The sequence below is a fragment of the Seriola lalandi genome, unplaced genomic scaffold (assembly GCF_002814215.2).
Source record: "Seriola lalandi dorsalis isolate HSWRI2012SDOR001 ecotype SW California unplaced genomic scaffold, Sedor1 jcf7180002054949, whole genome shotgun sequence".
Lineage (NCBI taxonomy): Eukaryota > Metazoa > Chordata > Actinopteri > Carangiformes > Carangidae > Seriola > Seriola lalandi.
The window spans coordinates 2,757,299-2,774,183 of record NW_019525500.1 but is presented as its reverse complement, the minus strand read 5'-3'; the positions used below and the strand labels follow the sequence as shown (position 1 = coordinate 2,774,183).

Sequence of the window (16,885 nt, the reverse complement as noted above, 5' to 3'; positions counted from 1 at the left end):
GAGGCCAAAGAGGCAACGGTCTAGTAAGAGAGGACAACTCCCACATTGCAAAACTTTTAATCGTCGGACTTTAATTAGGACCATTACCTTGACAGTTATAAGTATTGCAGTGAGTTCATGAGCAGAAACTCTTTTCTCTTGAGTTGTTAGATGTCAAACTCCTGCAGGGCAGAGAAGAAAACTCAGGCAACCTTGCAGCCACAAGGGGGCGCACTGACTTCACTTTCTAAACTCCTACTTGACCCAGTCAGCTTCTCAGTGTGGCATGAGATGTCTCTGGGTCAGTGATTTTCAAATTAATCTGACAGGACCTCGATACTTCCTCTTTTCATGTTGCTGTAGCGGATGAATTGGTGTGTGGACTTTTCCTCTCAGTCTCTGTGTTTACCTGACTCTTTAGTTTGCCTGGTCATCTCAACCAGATCCTGCTATTGTTATTGCCTCGACACAAATGCACTATTGAGCCCTCTTCCTCTAATTGGACCATGACATGATGGGAAAGTACCATGGGCATGATATGGTCCATCAACACTTCCAACCACAAGATACCCACAGTGCAGACCAGCCCTGACTTATAAAAATACATGACCACAGTAATCAGTCTGGCAGAGTAACAGGGTTCTTACCCATCGCTCCTCTGTGATGAAAGAAACTTACAGTAATACTGTAGACTCTAGAGTGAATCACAACCAAATGTCATCAATCTATAGATCAGGAGAGGTCAGGACACACCCAGGGCGTCAATAAATTTAAGGGTTATGGGTTCATGAGATGGTAAAAAAAACCATATTTTTTCATGAAATTGTCATCTCTTTTTTAGTCTTTAAGGGTTTTTCTCTTTATTTCATATGTTCGAAAAGTATTCAAATAAGACGAGATGAAAAAATAAATGGAAATTGAAACAGGGTCACAAGATCCGTACTTGTTTTGAGTGTCACATTATAGTGACCTACAGGAAAAGTAATACTGCTATATTTGTTATATTTCGATAAACACAGAAAAACACAAGCGTAAACTACTCAAATTTACACAATAATAACTAATTGCTGCAGTGGTTCAGGAACAAATAGGGTCATCAAACGGGTTGCCATATAATGTCACTGTCCTGAGGAGATACTGCAGAAAGACAACACTACCCAGGTTACTCAAGTGCAAGTAAACTCATTGACTATATACCATAACAGAAAATATTTGTTCATGGAAGACAGCCCACGTTTGTTCCTCACTATTTACAATGTTCTTCACAGCGGTGGAAAAAAACTAAGTGCATTTACTCAAGGACTGTAATTAAGTACAATTTTAAGGTACTTTACTTGCGTATTTCTATTTCACAATACTTTGAACTTCTACTCCAATACATTTCAGGGGGGTTATTTATTTATTTAATTCAGAGTTATACATTTGAGATAAGGAATTTATATAAAAACAAATATGATTTCAAAGTTGATAAAATATCTTCAGATACTACTAATCAAATACACTTTTGATACTTTAAATACATTTTGGTGATAATATGTACTTTTACTGGGGTAAAATTTTGATTGCAATACTTGAAACTGAGTGTTTATGAAGTGTGTTATTGCCACTTGAACATAAGAAAACAATCTAAAAACTTCTCCCACCACTGGTTGCTGTCATGTATTACCATGTACCACATATACATCACGGTAAACATCAGCTGGACAAAATGAGGCTACTATGGTTTTAATGGCAAATAACCATAGAAACGTATAGACTACTTGACTACAAACCATGACTTAAAACAAACAAATCTCTTTTTTTGCACCTTTTTCTCTTTTAAAGGCTGAACAATAAAATGCTCCACTGACCAGCGAAGTTAAAGAAATGACTTGTCTTCAGCTACCTTATGAGACTGTCCATATGGAATTGATTTGACAAACCAAGTCTGTGATGACATTGAGGTGTCCGGCTCACCCATTTGCTCAGAAGTGTGTGAGGTCAGCTGTCTGTCTGGCACAGATGTGTGTTGATGTGCTTCCAGCTGTTTGTGGGGACTCATGATGTCCAGACCTATGGTCTGGACTGGAGGATCCTCCCTGCAGCCTGTGAGATCATTACACTTTTAATTAGACCGGATCTGCCAATTAAAGGGAAGTCAGCCGTGCTCCCTCAGCCTTTTAAAAGCCAGCCAGCGTCTAAACCTCAGCAGCAGACAGACAGGAGCTCAAACAAGGTACGTTACTCTTTATTTCCTCTCTTATCTCTCTGGATTTCAGCCATGAATATAAATCCACTACTGACACGAAGGAAATCAGAATTAATTATTCTTTTTGTCTCTCAGTTTCAGATATACATGAGGATGTCTTCTCCTGTACTTTGTGCTGTTATTTTGCTGGCTTGTGCCTTGTCCTTTAGTGCTGCTCAGAGTGAGTATAATTTGCGTGAAAAACACTTAAGCAGAATGACTTTTCTTTTGTATGCCGAGAGCCCGAAACGTCAAACAAGATATATTTTTTTTAAAGAAGGGCTTTCCTCGTGTCGTGTGTTTGCTGTGCTTGTACTCATTCATGTTTACCCTGTAGATAATTATTTACCAGAGGGTCAACCTACTGTATGTCAGTGTATTTTTTCACTACATCAGTATCTGGCAGAGTATTATTTACAGACCGATCCCTCAAGTCGACAAAGTTTAAAGGCTGCCATCTGATTTTCTGCACTGCATTTTTAAATGGGTTTCCATGTACTCTGTTTAATTTACAGCGAGCTGCAAAGGACGATGTGGTGCCGAGTACTACAGGGGTTACATGTGCCAGTGTGATTATACCTGCCTGTCTTATGGAGAATGCTGCAAAGACTATGAATCTCAGTGCACCACAAGTGAGACTTTTCTCTCCTGACATACTATCACTACTGCTGCCAGTAATTGTTACTCACCCTACTGACACTGATATCCAAACATGTGTTGCTGATTTAATTTTTTTTTCAAGCTTGCAATGATTTAAAATTTTTTTTTATATCAATCCCCATCCCTGAAGTGAGCAACGCATCATATACTGCCTTAACATGACTTATGAAAACAATCTGTGTAGTTTTAATGTGCAGGTCTGTTGAGATGAACCCTGCTATGTTTGTGTGCAACAGAAAACTCCTGCAAAGGTCGATGTGGAGAATCCTTCAAGAGAGGCCGGCTGTGTAGCTGCGACCCTGATTGCATAAAGTACAAGCAGTGTTGTCAGGATTACACAAGCCACTGCGATGCAGAGGGTAAGCCTTGCCCAACACATTCAGCATGATTGTGTCTGTGTGTGTTATTTTCTGCATGTTAACCTCTACAGGTTCCCTTCACAGTTTCATACTCAGTGGTATCACCATAATAAGTGGTCATACATCTGTGGTGTTGTCTTCTAACATTTGATGGTCATTTCATATGAACATAGTGACGGTCGTGTGAAAGCATGGCTGCATGTTAAAATCAGCCCTCACCTTTTTCAGTTGCACCATCATGCAATTATGATAATGGCGAGTTGAGATTAGTACATGTGCATGACTAGTGAAGTGCAAAGAAGCCAGGAATGATGCGACATGGCAACCATGCATGTCCACCGGCATGTGGAGTAGCATGCAATGCATGCAGTAACCTGCACCGACGCATTGGTTTAAATTTTGACAATATTTTCTGTCTCAGTAATTACTACAGAAGAAATGAGTGGAGCAGCCAGTGCAACAGCACCAGTGAAGACTAGTTCATGTGATAATGTAAAAGATAACAAACCCAAAGGTATATTTTCTTGGCAAGAGGTTTGATTCTCACCACATTATTATTTCCAGTCATTTAGGATGTAAGGGAAATCCGTTTTTACATGGTTAGCTCTTTAATCTTTATTCATGAATATTCCCAGAGTCGCCACTGAACGTGGAGGAGACGTTCAGCGAGGGAAACAATGAAGGTGACTATGCTTCTGAAATTTTGATTCTCATGTCAATAATCAACAAACTTTAAACTGCATCAGTTTATATAGAGAATAGTTCAGATTACTTAAATGATTCTTATGAGCTGAAGCCGATGAATTTAACAATGTTTGACAGCAAGAAGGCTGGAAGCTGTTTATGGTTGACCACCACACTGTGGCTCTGTCGCTGTGGTTTGCTTTGAGGGCCAAGTCTCACCAGAACAGGCCAAGAGCGTTAGCCTCTCAGGCCAGAAGAAACACAAGGAAGCAGTGTTGTCATGAGTGTGTAGGAGGGTTACGGGCACAAGCTCAGTCACAAGAGAGGAAAGCACAAAACGAAGCCAAGAAACGACAAACATTTTCTTACTGGTTGTAATTGAGGAGTTGGCCTGGAATAGTTTTGTGGGTGGAGATAGTCTCGCATCCTTGTCGCTTCTCTCTCAGGAGGAAGACATGTTGTGACATTTCCGTCTGGAAAGTCACTGTCTGAGTGATGTGCATGCCCAAGTAAACAAATATAGGGGAAATAATGATGGAATTTAAAAAAATATTTGTGTTAAACTTACAGATGTGAATTTGGCTCATTTGTCCACAGATGACCATTTAAGCCCACTGGACAACCCAACATCATATCCACCTGATGATCCCATTGATGGTGAGCAATGATGCCTCTGGACAATAAATCAAGCCAAGCTCTTTCTCCAGTAAGTTTTCATCAGTGTGAGTGCAAACCTCTTCTCACTTCTCATGTTATTGTAGATACGAACAGCCAGATCGTTCCAAATGATGACCTTTCCAACAACGGACTAGAGGATCCGGGGGCAAGTCCGATCCCTGAGGGATCACTTACAGTTGACCTGGTTCAAGGTTCTTCTGAACCCACCCTGGAGCCAGACACTCTGGAGCTCAGTACAGACACAGTTACAGTCTTTTCTCAGACAGACGCGACTCCCTCAGACAATGAACCCACGCAGGCTGACGACAGCCCCTCCACCCTTTACATGACTAGTGGAGTAGCCCCCACTGAGAACACAGGTATGTGATATCCGCAGATAACCTGGCAGAAACAAGCAGAAAAGAAACCAGCATAAAGTTCAATGCTCTTTGGCTTAGGTTCCCCAAGTCTCTGGACCCTACTGGAGGCTGAACACCATTCTTTCAAAAGATATTCTTTGATATGGTGTTTTGATGACAGTGCCACCTTTATAATCCACAATCTCCCTTAGTTGTTCAACCCAAAATTTCTCTTTTCTTCCTCTCATTATTCTAAACTTAACAATAAACCAAAAAATAAAAATAATGACAAATTAAATACTGTAGTAATGAAGAAAAGAAGAGCAAACTTCCACCAAAGTACATTTAAGAATGTCAATTATTTAATTCAATTTAATCAGTTTATCAATCTTAGTCTATGCCTTTTATGTGACTTATATATAAGTTACATATCCTATTGGTTTGTGCGATTAATATTTCCACTATACAGTGGTGTCATACAGTAGGTTTAAATTGTTTAATTTTAAGTTATTCTCCACGTTTGTGTGGAAAATAAGTATTTTTCCAGAGAGGATGTCCGTTATCAATCCATTCAGTGTATGAAAGCATCTGCATTTGTTTCATCTCTCTTAATTTATGCAGGTTTTACTTTGTCACCCATCTGTACACACCGTCATTAATTTGATCATTTATTAACTTACCATAATTGATTCAAATTTAAGATTCGATAATCAAGTTTGTTCACCTCCAGATGCCAGTGATCCTGTCGACTCAACCGACGAAGGAACAACTCTCCCTCAGCCCACAACAGCAGCTGACAATGACTCCAGCCCGACTGCCCCGACCTCAGCACCCCAGACAGGGCTTTCTCCTGCAGCCAGCACCCCAGAGCCGGAGAAAGAAGGGCAGGCAACAGAACAACACAAGGATGACATATTTCCCGAGGCACAGAACACAGACCCAACCGACGCCTCCTCTGATAATCCAGAGGTTACGACCCTACCCTTCAACACAGGTGAATCTACAGGACTCACACAGGACTACACAGTCCTGGAAATGTCTCAGGACACGACAACCACTGCCTCATCAATGCTGGACCTGACACCCATCCCAGACGCAACCGCTTCAAACTCTGGAACAGATGATACTGTGAGCAACTCAGAGGATCCCACAGCAGGCCCTCTCTCTGTTCTGGCTGACGCTACAGATGATGCTACACCACAAGCGATGACTGCTGATCCAATGGAAGTCACCTCAGACCCGAGCAAACACCAACCATCTGAACCCACTTCGAAACCCCAGGACAAACCCGACCAGTACAAGCCACCGCCAACTAAACCAACTCTGGTTAAACCGATCTCCAAACCCGAGACTAAGCCTCTGGACATTGCACCAACTCTGAACACAGACAATCCAAGGGACTACCAAGCAGGTAAGAAATGTTCTTATTGGTCCAGATTCTCATCACAAAACCTGTAGAAAACAAACCATCTCAAAGATTTAGACATTTATTTCCTGTAGTCTCTGCTAAGATGTAATCTGTTTTACATGAGTCTAACACTAGTGCAAAGACAGAGGCCTCTAGGTTTATGGGCTCAGTTGTTTTTTTCATTTTCCCTCTGGGTGAACGAAGCTTTCTTCAAAGCTTAGCTACACTATATTAAGTGACAGAAATGGCTGTTTTTCCACGCTGTTAGTGAATCACTCAGTCCTTTGAAATTCAAATTTAGGTTCAGATACTTTAAAGAATGAAAATAAAAAGCTCAAAGCAGGAAAGCCCCAGGGAAAATAAATTACACTTCACACCCAGAAACTCAGTCTTATTGCTTGTTTATGTTTTTTCCAGATGACAGTAACGATACAAACCTGTGCAGTGGACGGCCGGTCAGCGCAGTCACCACACTCAGGAACGGCACAATTGTGGTTTTCAGAGGTTAGTGCCAAGAAGGAGAATTATCATCGGTTAGGTCAAATACCACTTAATTAAAATACAAGAGAGCAGTGGTGGGAAGTACTAAAGTTTTCCAAGCACTAGCTGTTTTTTGTTGTTGTTTTATTCTACTTTATAGTTGTACTCGGATACATTTCAGAGGGACATACTGGAGCTTACGTTTTACAACAACAGATTTATTTGAGAGCTATAGCTACTAGTTACTTTTAAAAATGAAGAATACATGATCAGTTAGTTGTGTCAGTCCCACCAAATTTCATTTAAACATTAGAAAAATTTAAAGGTAAAATTATACAATATTTAACAAAAAGGCAAAATAATGAAAACAAATTTGTGCAGCAGAACTTTGCTTTTTCTTCTGTCTTAAAGGACATTAACTTAATTGGAAACCACTGGGCTAAAATACCGTCCTGTACCCACCTCGCTCCACCTTAATATCTATAAAAGTAAAATGCGTTTTTGTCTCTAGCTCACAGTTAAATTCAACTGCTAATCCCTGCTTTATATAAAAGTGGACCAACTTTATGTTCTTTTTATTTTATTTTACAGGGCACTACTTCTGGGTCCTGGACAGAAATAGGATGCCAGGTCCAGCTCAAGGCATCACACAAGTGTGGGGCGTCCCTTCACCCATCGACACAGTGTTCACTCGCTGCAACTGCCAGGGCAAAACATACATTTTCAGGGTAAACTGGATTTAAGGGATTTAACAGATGTGACCTTTTGGACTAATATCAAGGTGGATTTATGCTGTTACAAACGTAATCCTGGCTCTCCTTTTATCTTACATCTTTACCCTTAAGCTCTCTTGGCCAGATATCCACTTCTGTAAAGTGCTGTACAGGTGCATCTTAGTTGCCCGAGGTTGAATGTTTTGGTTTGTGTTCATTTGATTTTGCAGGGAACCCAGTACTGGAGATTTGAAAATGATGTTTTGGACCCTGGCTATCCTAAAGCGATCGAAATGGGCTTCAATGGGCTTCGGGGCCACATCACAGCTGCTCTGTCTGTGCCTCAGTATCAGACCAGGAGAGAGTCGGTCTACTTCTTCAAGAGAGGTGATGACTTTTGCTGTTGAGTGTTTTATCCTAATTAAACTAAAAAGACTAGTTTTACAGTGTTTCATTTCTTTGGTTCATTCAGGGGGATTGGTCCAGAAATATTCATACCAGTTTGGCACCGGTCCAACATGTGGCAGGAAACCCCAGCACACCATTTACACAGTCCGCCACCGGATGGTTCGACAAGCAGGTGATACAACTATTCAAAATAATTATGAGAAAGTCATAGTTGTCCTTGTGTAACATACATTCATCTTAACAGTGGCATAAATTACATTCTATTTTTCTCGTTTGCTGCGTGTTTGCTGATTTGCTTAAAGACGAGTAAACATGTTTACTTTGTTACAACACATGTAGTTCTCTGAAAAAGTGAGTCATGCTTTGTGGAGGCGAGAGGGGCAGCGAGGTCCATCTCGTAAATTAGCCTGTGGGTAGTTCATGGGGTTACAACTGTTGAAGAGTTGTGAGTTTTGTCAGAAAACATCAAACACAAAATAATCTTTTAAATTAGATTAGATGGATTGTTAAAACATTTAAAATGAAGAAAACAAGCCAGAGTGATTTCTCTCAATAGGCATTCACTCATTGCACACTGCTTTGTTTCCAGTGTCTCTTCTGGGCCCAACCATTAACATCCGGACGTCCTGGAGAGGTTTCCCCTCCACCGTCACAGCTGCTGTGTCCGTCCCCAACAGAGAACCAGAGGGATACAAATACTACGTCTTCTCAAGATGTAAGTCAATACATACCAGGACGGGGGTCAGATCTCTCATTTGAACAGAATCGTTCTCTTGCTGGGAAAATTATGATTTCAAGCTGATTTAAAAAACACTGCTGTCTCCCAATTTACAGAACTGTACAGTTGTGGTTTACTGGTTAAATAGCTCTTCCCTTCACTCCTCTGTTCATAATAATAACATTTAATTGCCCATTTTCAAAAGAACAAATTGCCCTTCACTTCTCTGTCTGCAAGACATTTGCTGACCTCATTCACATCATGTCTGAAAGGCCTAACGAGGCCCATGTGTGTCTGGGCGTGTTAGGGTGGGGGTTAGGCAGATGTAAAGGTCATTGAGGGTGGAGTCCATTCATCTATAGCTCAAGTTTATGGTGGAGTACCCACAAAAAAAGGTCCAGTTTGACTAAGTATTCCTGATTGCAGATGAATCACTACAGTGGATGTGTCATGTCAGGAGTTCATCGTCTAGTCATTTACATCATTTTAGAAAATTACAGCAATTCAATTCTGTAGCCAAAAGTTGTCACAGTTAATGTCCTGAAAAATGTATGAGTCGGTTTCATGCCAAATTCATGTTCACTAAAATGGAAACTGGCATTTGCATGAAAAAAAAAACAACATCCGAAATGCCATTCATAAATTTAAATGCTTAATGAACGAAACTAATACCCATTCTGCTCCTTTTGCAGCCAAATCCTACAACGTGAGGATGGATACTGAACGTCCTGTCATTGCTGCTCCTAAAGCCAACACTTCACCTCAGACCAACGACCTCTTCAAATGCCCAAAGAAAGTGTAACTGAATAGCAATATTTTAAAAAAAAAACTTGCCTTTCACATCATTTCTCTTACAGTTTTAAACTTTATTACACTCTTCATTAAAACACACAGCTTCAGCTTGGACCGTGATTACAAAAGGTACTTTACAAGTACATTAAAAACATGAGCCAAACAAAAAAACAACAGGTTTCAGAACAAGGAACAACTATCAAGACTGAATAAAGAATCTGGACTCTGATTGGGAAAAATGTAATGTGTTTCTGAAGGGAATGACGAGTTGTCCAGTCATTGTCATCAACTTTTCTCATTATTGCTTCATCGGGCAAAGCGTCTTCCGTGTATACCCCGAGAAGGAAATGCTTGACCTGTTGATATATAGAAGATTTTTTTTAAATGTAGCAGGCTATAATGATGTAAAAATTCTGAAGAGTGGTTGTATAAAATATATTAAACAAAGAATCTGAGCATTTCCTCGGTTATTGTGTGAAGTAATAATACACCAACATGTATTGAATGCTATGACTTGTAATTAAAATGAAACAAATACTTTGCCAGGATTTGTGTGAACATTGACTGTTGGTCAGCACAAGTCATCTGTGCACATATACGTGTATAGCTACCAAAACATGTTGCATTACAAGTTAGTGAATAAGGGACATAGAAATAAGTTTGAGCTGCTCTAGTACTACTTTTAGTACCACTTTTCAGGCATGCAACAACTTGCAACAATATAAAAAATATTATCATATTTTATTATATTGTTTTTTTTGTACAAGTCTAGAACAAAGATGACTTTATATCCGAGTTACAATAAAGATGGCAGTGTTATAAAAGTCAGTGTGGAAGCCTCCTCTTTATTAGAATCAGTGTGATAAAACCCTGAGCCAATAGGACGCCCCACCTGCAACTGATTTTGATAATGTGAAAATACAAAGAGCGTGTGAGACACCATAAACTTTCAGTATGTTGGCGGTTTCAAACAGACATAATTGGCATTGCAAGACAAGCTGATCAACGCCAACCACACAATGTGCCACTCACTCTGGACGTCATTTTGTTTAACTACTCCTGCTTTCATTCACAATATCATTATTATGAGCAAATCTTTATAATACATTTGTGATTCTTTCGTTGGAGACACAAATTTAGCCAGTTAGGTTTTGCTATTAATACTGAAGAGATTTTTATTTTTTTTTTTTTTTAAGTATATTTTTGGGGCTTTTTTTATTCCTTTATTTGATAGTACAGTAGAGAGACAGGAAATGGGGAGGCAGAGAGAGGGGGAATGACATGCAGCAAAGGCCGTCCGATGCGGGACTTGAACTGGGGCCAACTGCAGCGAGGACTGTAGCCTCTACACATGGAGCGCCTGCTTAGACCACTACGCCACACGAGATTTTAATGTATTTTATACATTTTTAAAGCATTTTTCCCATGGCTAACACCTTTCTTTATTAAGCTGAAAATGAGCCATGGGCTTAATATACATATGGGCATTATGGACCTAGACCTGTTTGTAGTAGTGATAAGTATAAGCTCTATAAATACCCAATCAGGTGTGTATGCTTTTAAATGTTACCTCCTCTCTTCATACGGCCCCCGCGGCTCTCTGGCCAGCGCTGCAGCTGCCTGCTGGGTCCAGGTCTCGAGGGTTTAGGCGGAGCACTGCTTGTATCTAGAAAAACACAAGATGTGCAATTAGAACTGAACACTAAAAATACACAACAAGAGAAGTTACATGACAGACCTTCACTAATGGAAATGCTGCACAGTCATGAAGCTATACTGTACCTGCAGAGCTGGAAGAGGGCTCCTGGCTGGTGGATGGGAGGCTGCCCTTGTCAGAGGGCTGACCTGGCTCTTCCAAATCTCCCTGAGACACCACTGGATCCACTGACACTTCAGCACTGGGCCTGGGACAAACATACCAACACACAAACCAGAAAATACAGATAAATGATGTAGTCATACCATCTCGAAACCACCTGTAAATGTACAAAAACAAAAACCCTAAGACGCACCTTATATAAACACTATAATTTTCACTATAAGTAAAGTTTTATAGTTGATTCAAGTACTGATATGAACAGTGGAAAGAAGGTCAAATGGCAACAAACACTGAATGCTGCAGTTACAGAACAGGGGTCTGAATTTACCAGCTGGCAGAGGAGTGAGTCTCACCTATCAGTGTCAGGCTCCAGGAAGACATCGTCTCTCTCCTCCCCTGTACCGGCTGCTCCTGGCACCACCAGGCCCGGTGTGGACGTGCTCACCATGGGAACTGACTGGGAGGCGTGCTCAGTGGCGTCAGATTGACCCACCTCGGAGAATACTGTTACTGGAAATGACGGACATAAAAAAATGATACTGATTCACTCACTCTCATTTCAGCACCTGATAGTACTTCCAAATCTGAACGTTTTCCAACCAGTTCACTGACTGTTTTCAGAAAATGTAATCTGTAACTGGGCTGAGCATGTTGATAAAAAAGAACTGCTCCCTCCGTATCGGACTGACAGACACAGAGACAGATACCTGGCGCTGAAACTTGTAGTGGTGTGGTGGGAACGCTGCGTCCTCCAGACTCTTCTTCATGAGTTGCTAAGAACAAGGGGCTTTCATACATTCCAAGACCTGAAGACAAGAATTGTTTTCCATTAAAAAATAAATAAAAATTGGGTTGCAGTAAGCTGGTGGGGTGTTTTATGCTGTTTTAGAGAACCTCGGTACAACACATGGCAGTGGCGTACCTCCTTGTGATGCGAGTTGTCCCAGGTCAGAGTGCGAGGTGGAGCTGGTCTGAGGCATGTCCTCTGAAGGACCAAACCGGAAGCGAGGCACACCAGCCACTTGAGGAGAACTGACAAACAAACAAACAAACAAAATAATCCAGTGCCATAAAACTGCAGACTGATAACGGTTAGAGGAATTTCAGCTTCTTTTCCTCAACTTTTTCTGTTTATTTCAGAAATCTCAAAATATACACTCAAACAGCCGAAGAAATACAATCCAAAAGGTAAACACCAAAGACCATAGTATAGAGGTCTGTATGAGAGATACATGAGAATATGAGAAAGATACATTGGTTTTAAGTTTTTGTTACATCTCAAATGTTTATTGGGTGTTCTGACTTCCTGGTGTGTGAGACTTACTGGATGGCCTGGTCAAAACCATCGCGGTGTGGTACTACCAGAGTGGGAGTGCTGGGAACCATCCGGTCATCCTCATCGAAGAAGTGCTGCTGCAGAAGAGCAGACGACAGAAAAGTGTTGGATACAAATTCACACAGAAACACAGCGGTCAAAGTGTCACACTGACATAAATAACGTAGTGACTGTAAATTATCTGAATGTAGAAGTGACTCACAGCGCTGACCGGCACCCCGGGTGTGAGCTGAGGGACTCTCCCTACTGACTGCCGACGAACAGGGATACGCTGTGAAAGTAGATAGTAAAAATCTTTTTATCAGTGCTTCTTATTTACACAGAGGTGACATTATTGATCAATCTCTTCTCCATGAAATACCAAAAAATAAAAAAGTAGAAAACTCGTGGTTATAATTTCTCACAGCCCAAAGCGATGTCTTTCATTGTCTTGCTTTGTCTGACCAACAGTTTAAAATCCAGATATTCAGTTTACTGTTGCATCAATAAATTAAATCTTGCTAGAAACACCAAATGTTTGCATTTTTGCTTTGAAAATTGACTAACATTATTATTTAATTACCAAAATGGTTCATTATGCTGATTAATTTTCTGTTGTGTGACTTATAATTAAGTCTAATTAATATTGCAAAGAGCAAAGAAAAAAATACTATAAAATTGTATCTATTGATAATTAAAAAATAATAATCAAAACATAATAAGACAGTATGATGTCCTTCATTATAATTAGGTGCTCCTCCTCAATGAAAACACATTACTCCTCCTTCATATCTGAACCTGAGCAGGTGGTCCTAGTTCTGATGTTGGAGCAGGGTGGATGTTCAGGCGTGGGGGCAGCTGATGCGTTGGTCTCCGTGGCGACTGGGGCATGCGTGTACCAGAGCTTGTGATAGGTTGTTCTGTGGAGAAAGCTTCCATCGTGCTGCCCTCAACTAAAACAGGAAAAAAAGGGTTCAAATAAATAAAGGTCCATTTAACTTGAAGTAAATACATTTGATCAGAGATATAAAACCTGTCAGCAAAACAATTTAAGATAAAACAATGACACCAGTCTTGGTAGATTTTAACACTGCACAAATCACGTATGAGGTCAATTAATTAACTTTCTAAGGGTGCTGAATCAAACCATCAGGACTAATTCAACCAAATTCATTGTATTTATTCATAATGGACTTTTTTTTAAAGAGGAACAAAATGTGCAGAATGTTTTGTAGGTTTTGAATAACTTGTATGAATGATCAGAATGGCATGTTGTCATTATCATGGAAGGAGCAGTGTACACTGTTTGTCTCATGTTGTTTTGGTTGACAAATATGTAGTGTATAATATACAGAGTAGGTGCTATAAGCTGTATCTTTAGCTTACATCTTTTTGGTCTTTAGAAGGGCTAAGTTGCAATTTTTTCTACTGTAATTATTTGTTGGCTGTTTTTTCAATTATTTTATTCCAGATTATTTGTGTGATAATTCACTGACTGAAATAAATTTAAATTTTCAGAAAGCTTCAAATCAAGCTATCAAATTGCATTTGAGACTGTGGTTGGTTTCCTAATAGAACCAATATTGAATGTTCTTGGGCCACCTAACTGCCAAACGTACTCAATTTGGGTTTTACAGTTAAGATCACTCGCTATATAGGGCTACACCTAGTTTCATTTTCAAAGTAATGCAGCCTTCATGAAAATGACCTTTATTTTGGCAAATAGTTGCGTCCCTCTTCCTTTCAGACAGACAACAACATATTACATGCTTCTCAGTCATCGTATCAAATGTCAGATAATTAATTGGATGGCGGGACAGTGTGTGAGTACATCGATGTACGTATGTGAGTTTCCTGGATCTTACAGCTGGGTGTCTGGGAATCTGCTGGCCTCTGGGTGGAGTCAGACGCCCCCAAACTCTCCTCTGTCTCCGTGCCCGGGTCTGTTGCATCAGCTCCCTGAGAAAGGAAAGAACAAAAGGAAATAATAAAGGGAAGAGGTGGTAAAAGAAACAGAAAACCATGAGTAGAATTGTAAAAAGTTAAATGGGGTCAAATAAAAACAAAGCAAGAAAAAAAGGAAAAGTGGAGATGAGCAGCCAAAAAAAAACAAAAAAACAGGAGTTGAGTAAAATTACAGGAAGCAGGTTATGGGATGGTTCCCACACAGTATAGATGCCAGGATATAGTGGCAGAACACCAGACTGTGATTATGATTCATTTTCTCCCTATATGTAACAAAGATGCCGTTCAGAGAATTCCAGTTAAAAATCATCTTTCCATATGTGCTGATTTAAAATATGAGGAAATGTACAGAATCCTGCACAGTTTAATGAGGAAGTAGTTTCTCTTCCAAGTGTATTTAAAATGATCGTCTGATGTCTCCACCAGAAGGGTCACCTCATCACACCTCTGGCAGAGAAAACAACTAAACAAGCACTCCTGCTTGGAAAAGGAAACACCTACTCAATCTATTCACCCTTAACAAGAGGCCATCTATGTTGCCTCCCTCCTTTTGGTGTTTCTTTGACTCCAGCCATTTGTTGTGTTTATCCCATGAGTGAGATTTTGCAATATCTGATTTCAGTTAATTTTCCAAACACTTCAGAAAAAAGTTTGGTTTATACCTGTGGACTTTAATATTTTTGTTGTTTATGCAGAACTTAAATCACACATTCATCTACAGAGAAGTACGAAGATCATATAAATTGCTCTGCATTGCAACAACTGAGTCCTGCTTCATCTGTCTATGGGTCACTCAAGCGCCTTCAGCCTTGTGATAAGATTAAGAGCCTTACAGTACTATACTTTACAATTACTTTCACAAAATTGGAAATACAATCTTCAAATTGAGGGGAGATGTCCTAATGTCCAAACACACACATTAAAATGACACTGGACAACGGTGGTTTGCGGCTTCCCAACTTCAAACAAATTTAACACATTCAGACTTCAAGTGAAAGACTGTTAACTGTACGTTTGTAGACACTGTCTCATCCCGCAGAACATGTGCAGCCATGACTATAGAGAAAAGGTAAACAACTAAGTCAACACACACAGCTTGTACACAGACAGAAAGTTACGACACAGGGGTAAAATGCGAGTGACAGTGAAATGAGAGTGTGTGGAAAAACAGAGTGCGAGCTGGAAAGGGCATGTGGATCTCTGACTGAAAGCGTGGGAAGGGTAAACGTGACATACTGGATGTGAAAGCGTGTGAGGGTGACGACGTTTAAAAAGGTCAAAGTTGTAACTGTGAGTACATTATGTGTCACAGGTAACCGAACCTCTGTGTCGTCTTCTTCGTAAGCCTCATTGCCGTCTCTGCTCCCCTCGTTACTTTCCTCTCCTTCCTCCCCCATCCCTCCCTCGTCTTCCTCCTCATCTTCTTCTTCTTCCTCCTCCTCCTCTTCATCTTCCTCTTCCTCCTCCTCATCATAGTCCTACATTGAGCAGTGGACAAATCATTAGTGCCAGGAAACATTTTTGAAAGACAAATTCTGTGTCTGGTGTCTTATGCCACTCTACACATTTCCTTTTAAAAATGCTTTCTACCTGCTCTTCTTCCTCCTCCTCCTCCTCCTCCTCCTGATCCTCGTCACTCTCTGTGTCTGTTATTATGACGATTACTTCCTGCGACAGCTGGTCAGGGGTGTCACTTTGGGTCAGGGTCACCTCTTGGTCCAATGTCATGGACTGGGAGGCTGCACTGTCTTCTCCTTCCTCCAGTGCTGGAAACTCCTCTGTCTGCAGGGCAAGCAACAGACACCATAGACAACATTTATTAAAACTTTTTTTGTTTGTAACTGTTGAAGGACTAACAACTTGTATAAAAGGTGTCCTGCATGTAGTAACCATTAATTATCATAGTAATTCTGCAACTTTATTATCATTAACTTCTCCTGCCTGTTACAATGTAACTACCAGTATTTCTCATGAGATACAATTTTGTGCTAAATCTATAGATTTATTGCTTTATGGTATAAAAAAAAACATATTTTTCTTCCAGTACAAAAACAAAACAAAACATATGGTTTGTTTTTTTTGGAATGGCAGGTGGCACAATAAGGGAGAAGATGGGATGCACCATATTTATCCTCTCTGACATAGTAAAAACAGAAGACGGCTGTGACTGACAAATAATTTTCCATCTGGAAACATTAACAGAAAAATGTTGAAAAAGATAATATTGAGAAATATTTCCAGTGTTATTACTGTAATGACCCTGGTTGACAACATTGGCCTTATTTGTTTGCTTTCATCACATCAAATATTATAATTAGAGTGATTAGATTTTGAGATGATGT

General features: G+C 40.1%; 2 protein-coding genes across 3 annotated transcripts in view; one reads left to right on the top strand and one right to left on the bottom strand.

Annotated features, from left to right (window-relative positions):
• Positions 1–1,989: 1,989 nt before the first annotated feature.
• prg4b (proteoglycan 4b) lies at positions 1,990–9,992 on the top strand. The gene is made up of 14 exons (XM_023394501.2): positions 1,990–2,194; positions 2,303–2,387; positions 2,722–2,838; positions 3,103–3,225; positions 3,861–3,908; positions 4,507–4,566; positions 4,671–4,946; positions 5,656–6,336; positions 6,751–6,837; positions 7,405–7,541; positions 7,757–7,913; positions 7,999–8,106; positions 8,524–8,649; positions 9,345–9,992. The coding sequence occupies exons 1-14, from the start codon at positions 1,991–1,993 to the stop codon at positions 9,452–9,454; spliced, it is 2,319 nt and encodes a 772-aa protein (XP_023250269.1). The 5' UTR covers position 1,990; the 3' UTR covers positions 9,455–9,992.
• The window catches only part of tprb (translocated promoter region b, nuclear basket protein), a 24,656-nt gene continuing 17,268 nt past the window's right edge, over positions 9,498–16,885 (bottom strand). Inside the window, exons 40-51 of one of the 2 annotated variants that reach the window (XM_023394499.2) lie at positions 16,134–16,325; positions 15,866–16,021; positions 14,444–14,537; positions 13,377–13,531; positions 12,802–12,870; positions 12,588–12,676; positions 12,186–12,295; positions 11,971–12,069; positions 11,617–11,773; positions 11,227–11,348; positions 11,015–11,110; positions 9,498–9,800 (exon numbers count right to left, since the gene is read on the bottom strand). In XM_023394499.2, coding sequence (XP_023250267.1) covers positions 9,751–9,800; positions 11,015–11,110; positions 11,227–11,348; positions 11,617–11,773; positions 11,971–12,069; positions 12,186–12,295; positions 12,588–12,676; positions 12,802–12,870; positions 13,377–13,531; positions 14,444–14,537; positions 15,866–16,021; positions 16,134–16,325 — 1,389 coding nt within the window. In that variant the 3' untranslated portion in view covers positions 9,498–9,750. The remainder of the gene's footprint in view (positions 9,801–11,014; positions 11,111–11,226; positions 11,349–11,616; positions 11,774–11,970; positions 12,070–12,185; positions 12,296–12,587; positions 12,677–12,801; positions 12,871–13,376; positions 13,532–14,443; positions 14,538–15,865; positions 16,022–16,133; positions 16,326–16,885) is intronic. The other variant, XM_087170512.1, reaches the window with a different exon arrangement.

What these genes read in the sequence shown, in the direction of transcription:
- prg4b (XM_023394501.2), top strand. Translation starts at nt 1,991, where the DNA reads ATGTGCTTCCAGCTGTTTGTGGGGACTCATGATGTCCAGACCTATGGT. An exon ending in GTCCTTTAGTGCTGCTCAGA is followed by an intron (nt 2,388 to 2,721) that starts GTGAGTATAATT and finishes TTTAATTTACAG; the next exon opens with CGAGCTGCAAAGGACGATGT. An exon ending in CACAATTGTGGTTTTCAGAG is followed by an intron (nt 6,838 to 7,404) that starts GTTAGTGCCAAG and finishes TTTATTTTACAG; the next exon opens with GGCACTACTTCTGGGTCCTG.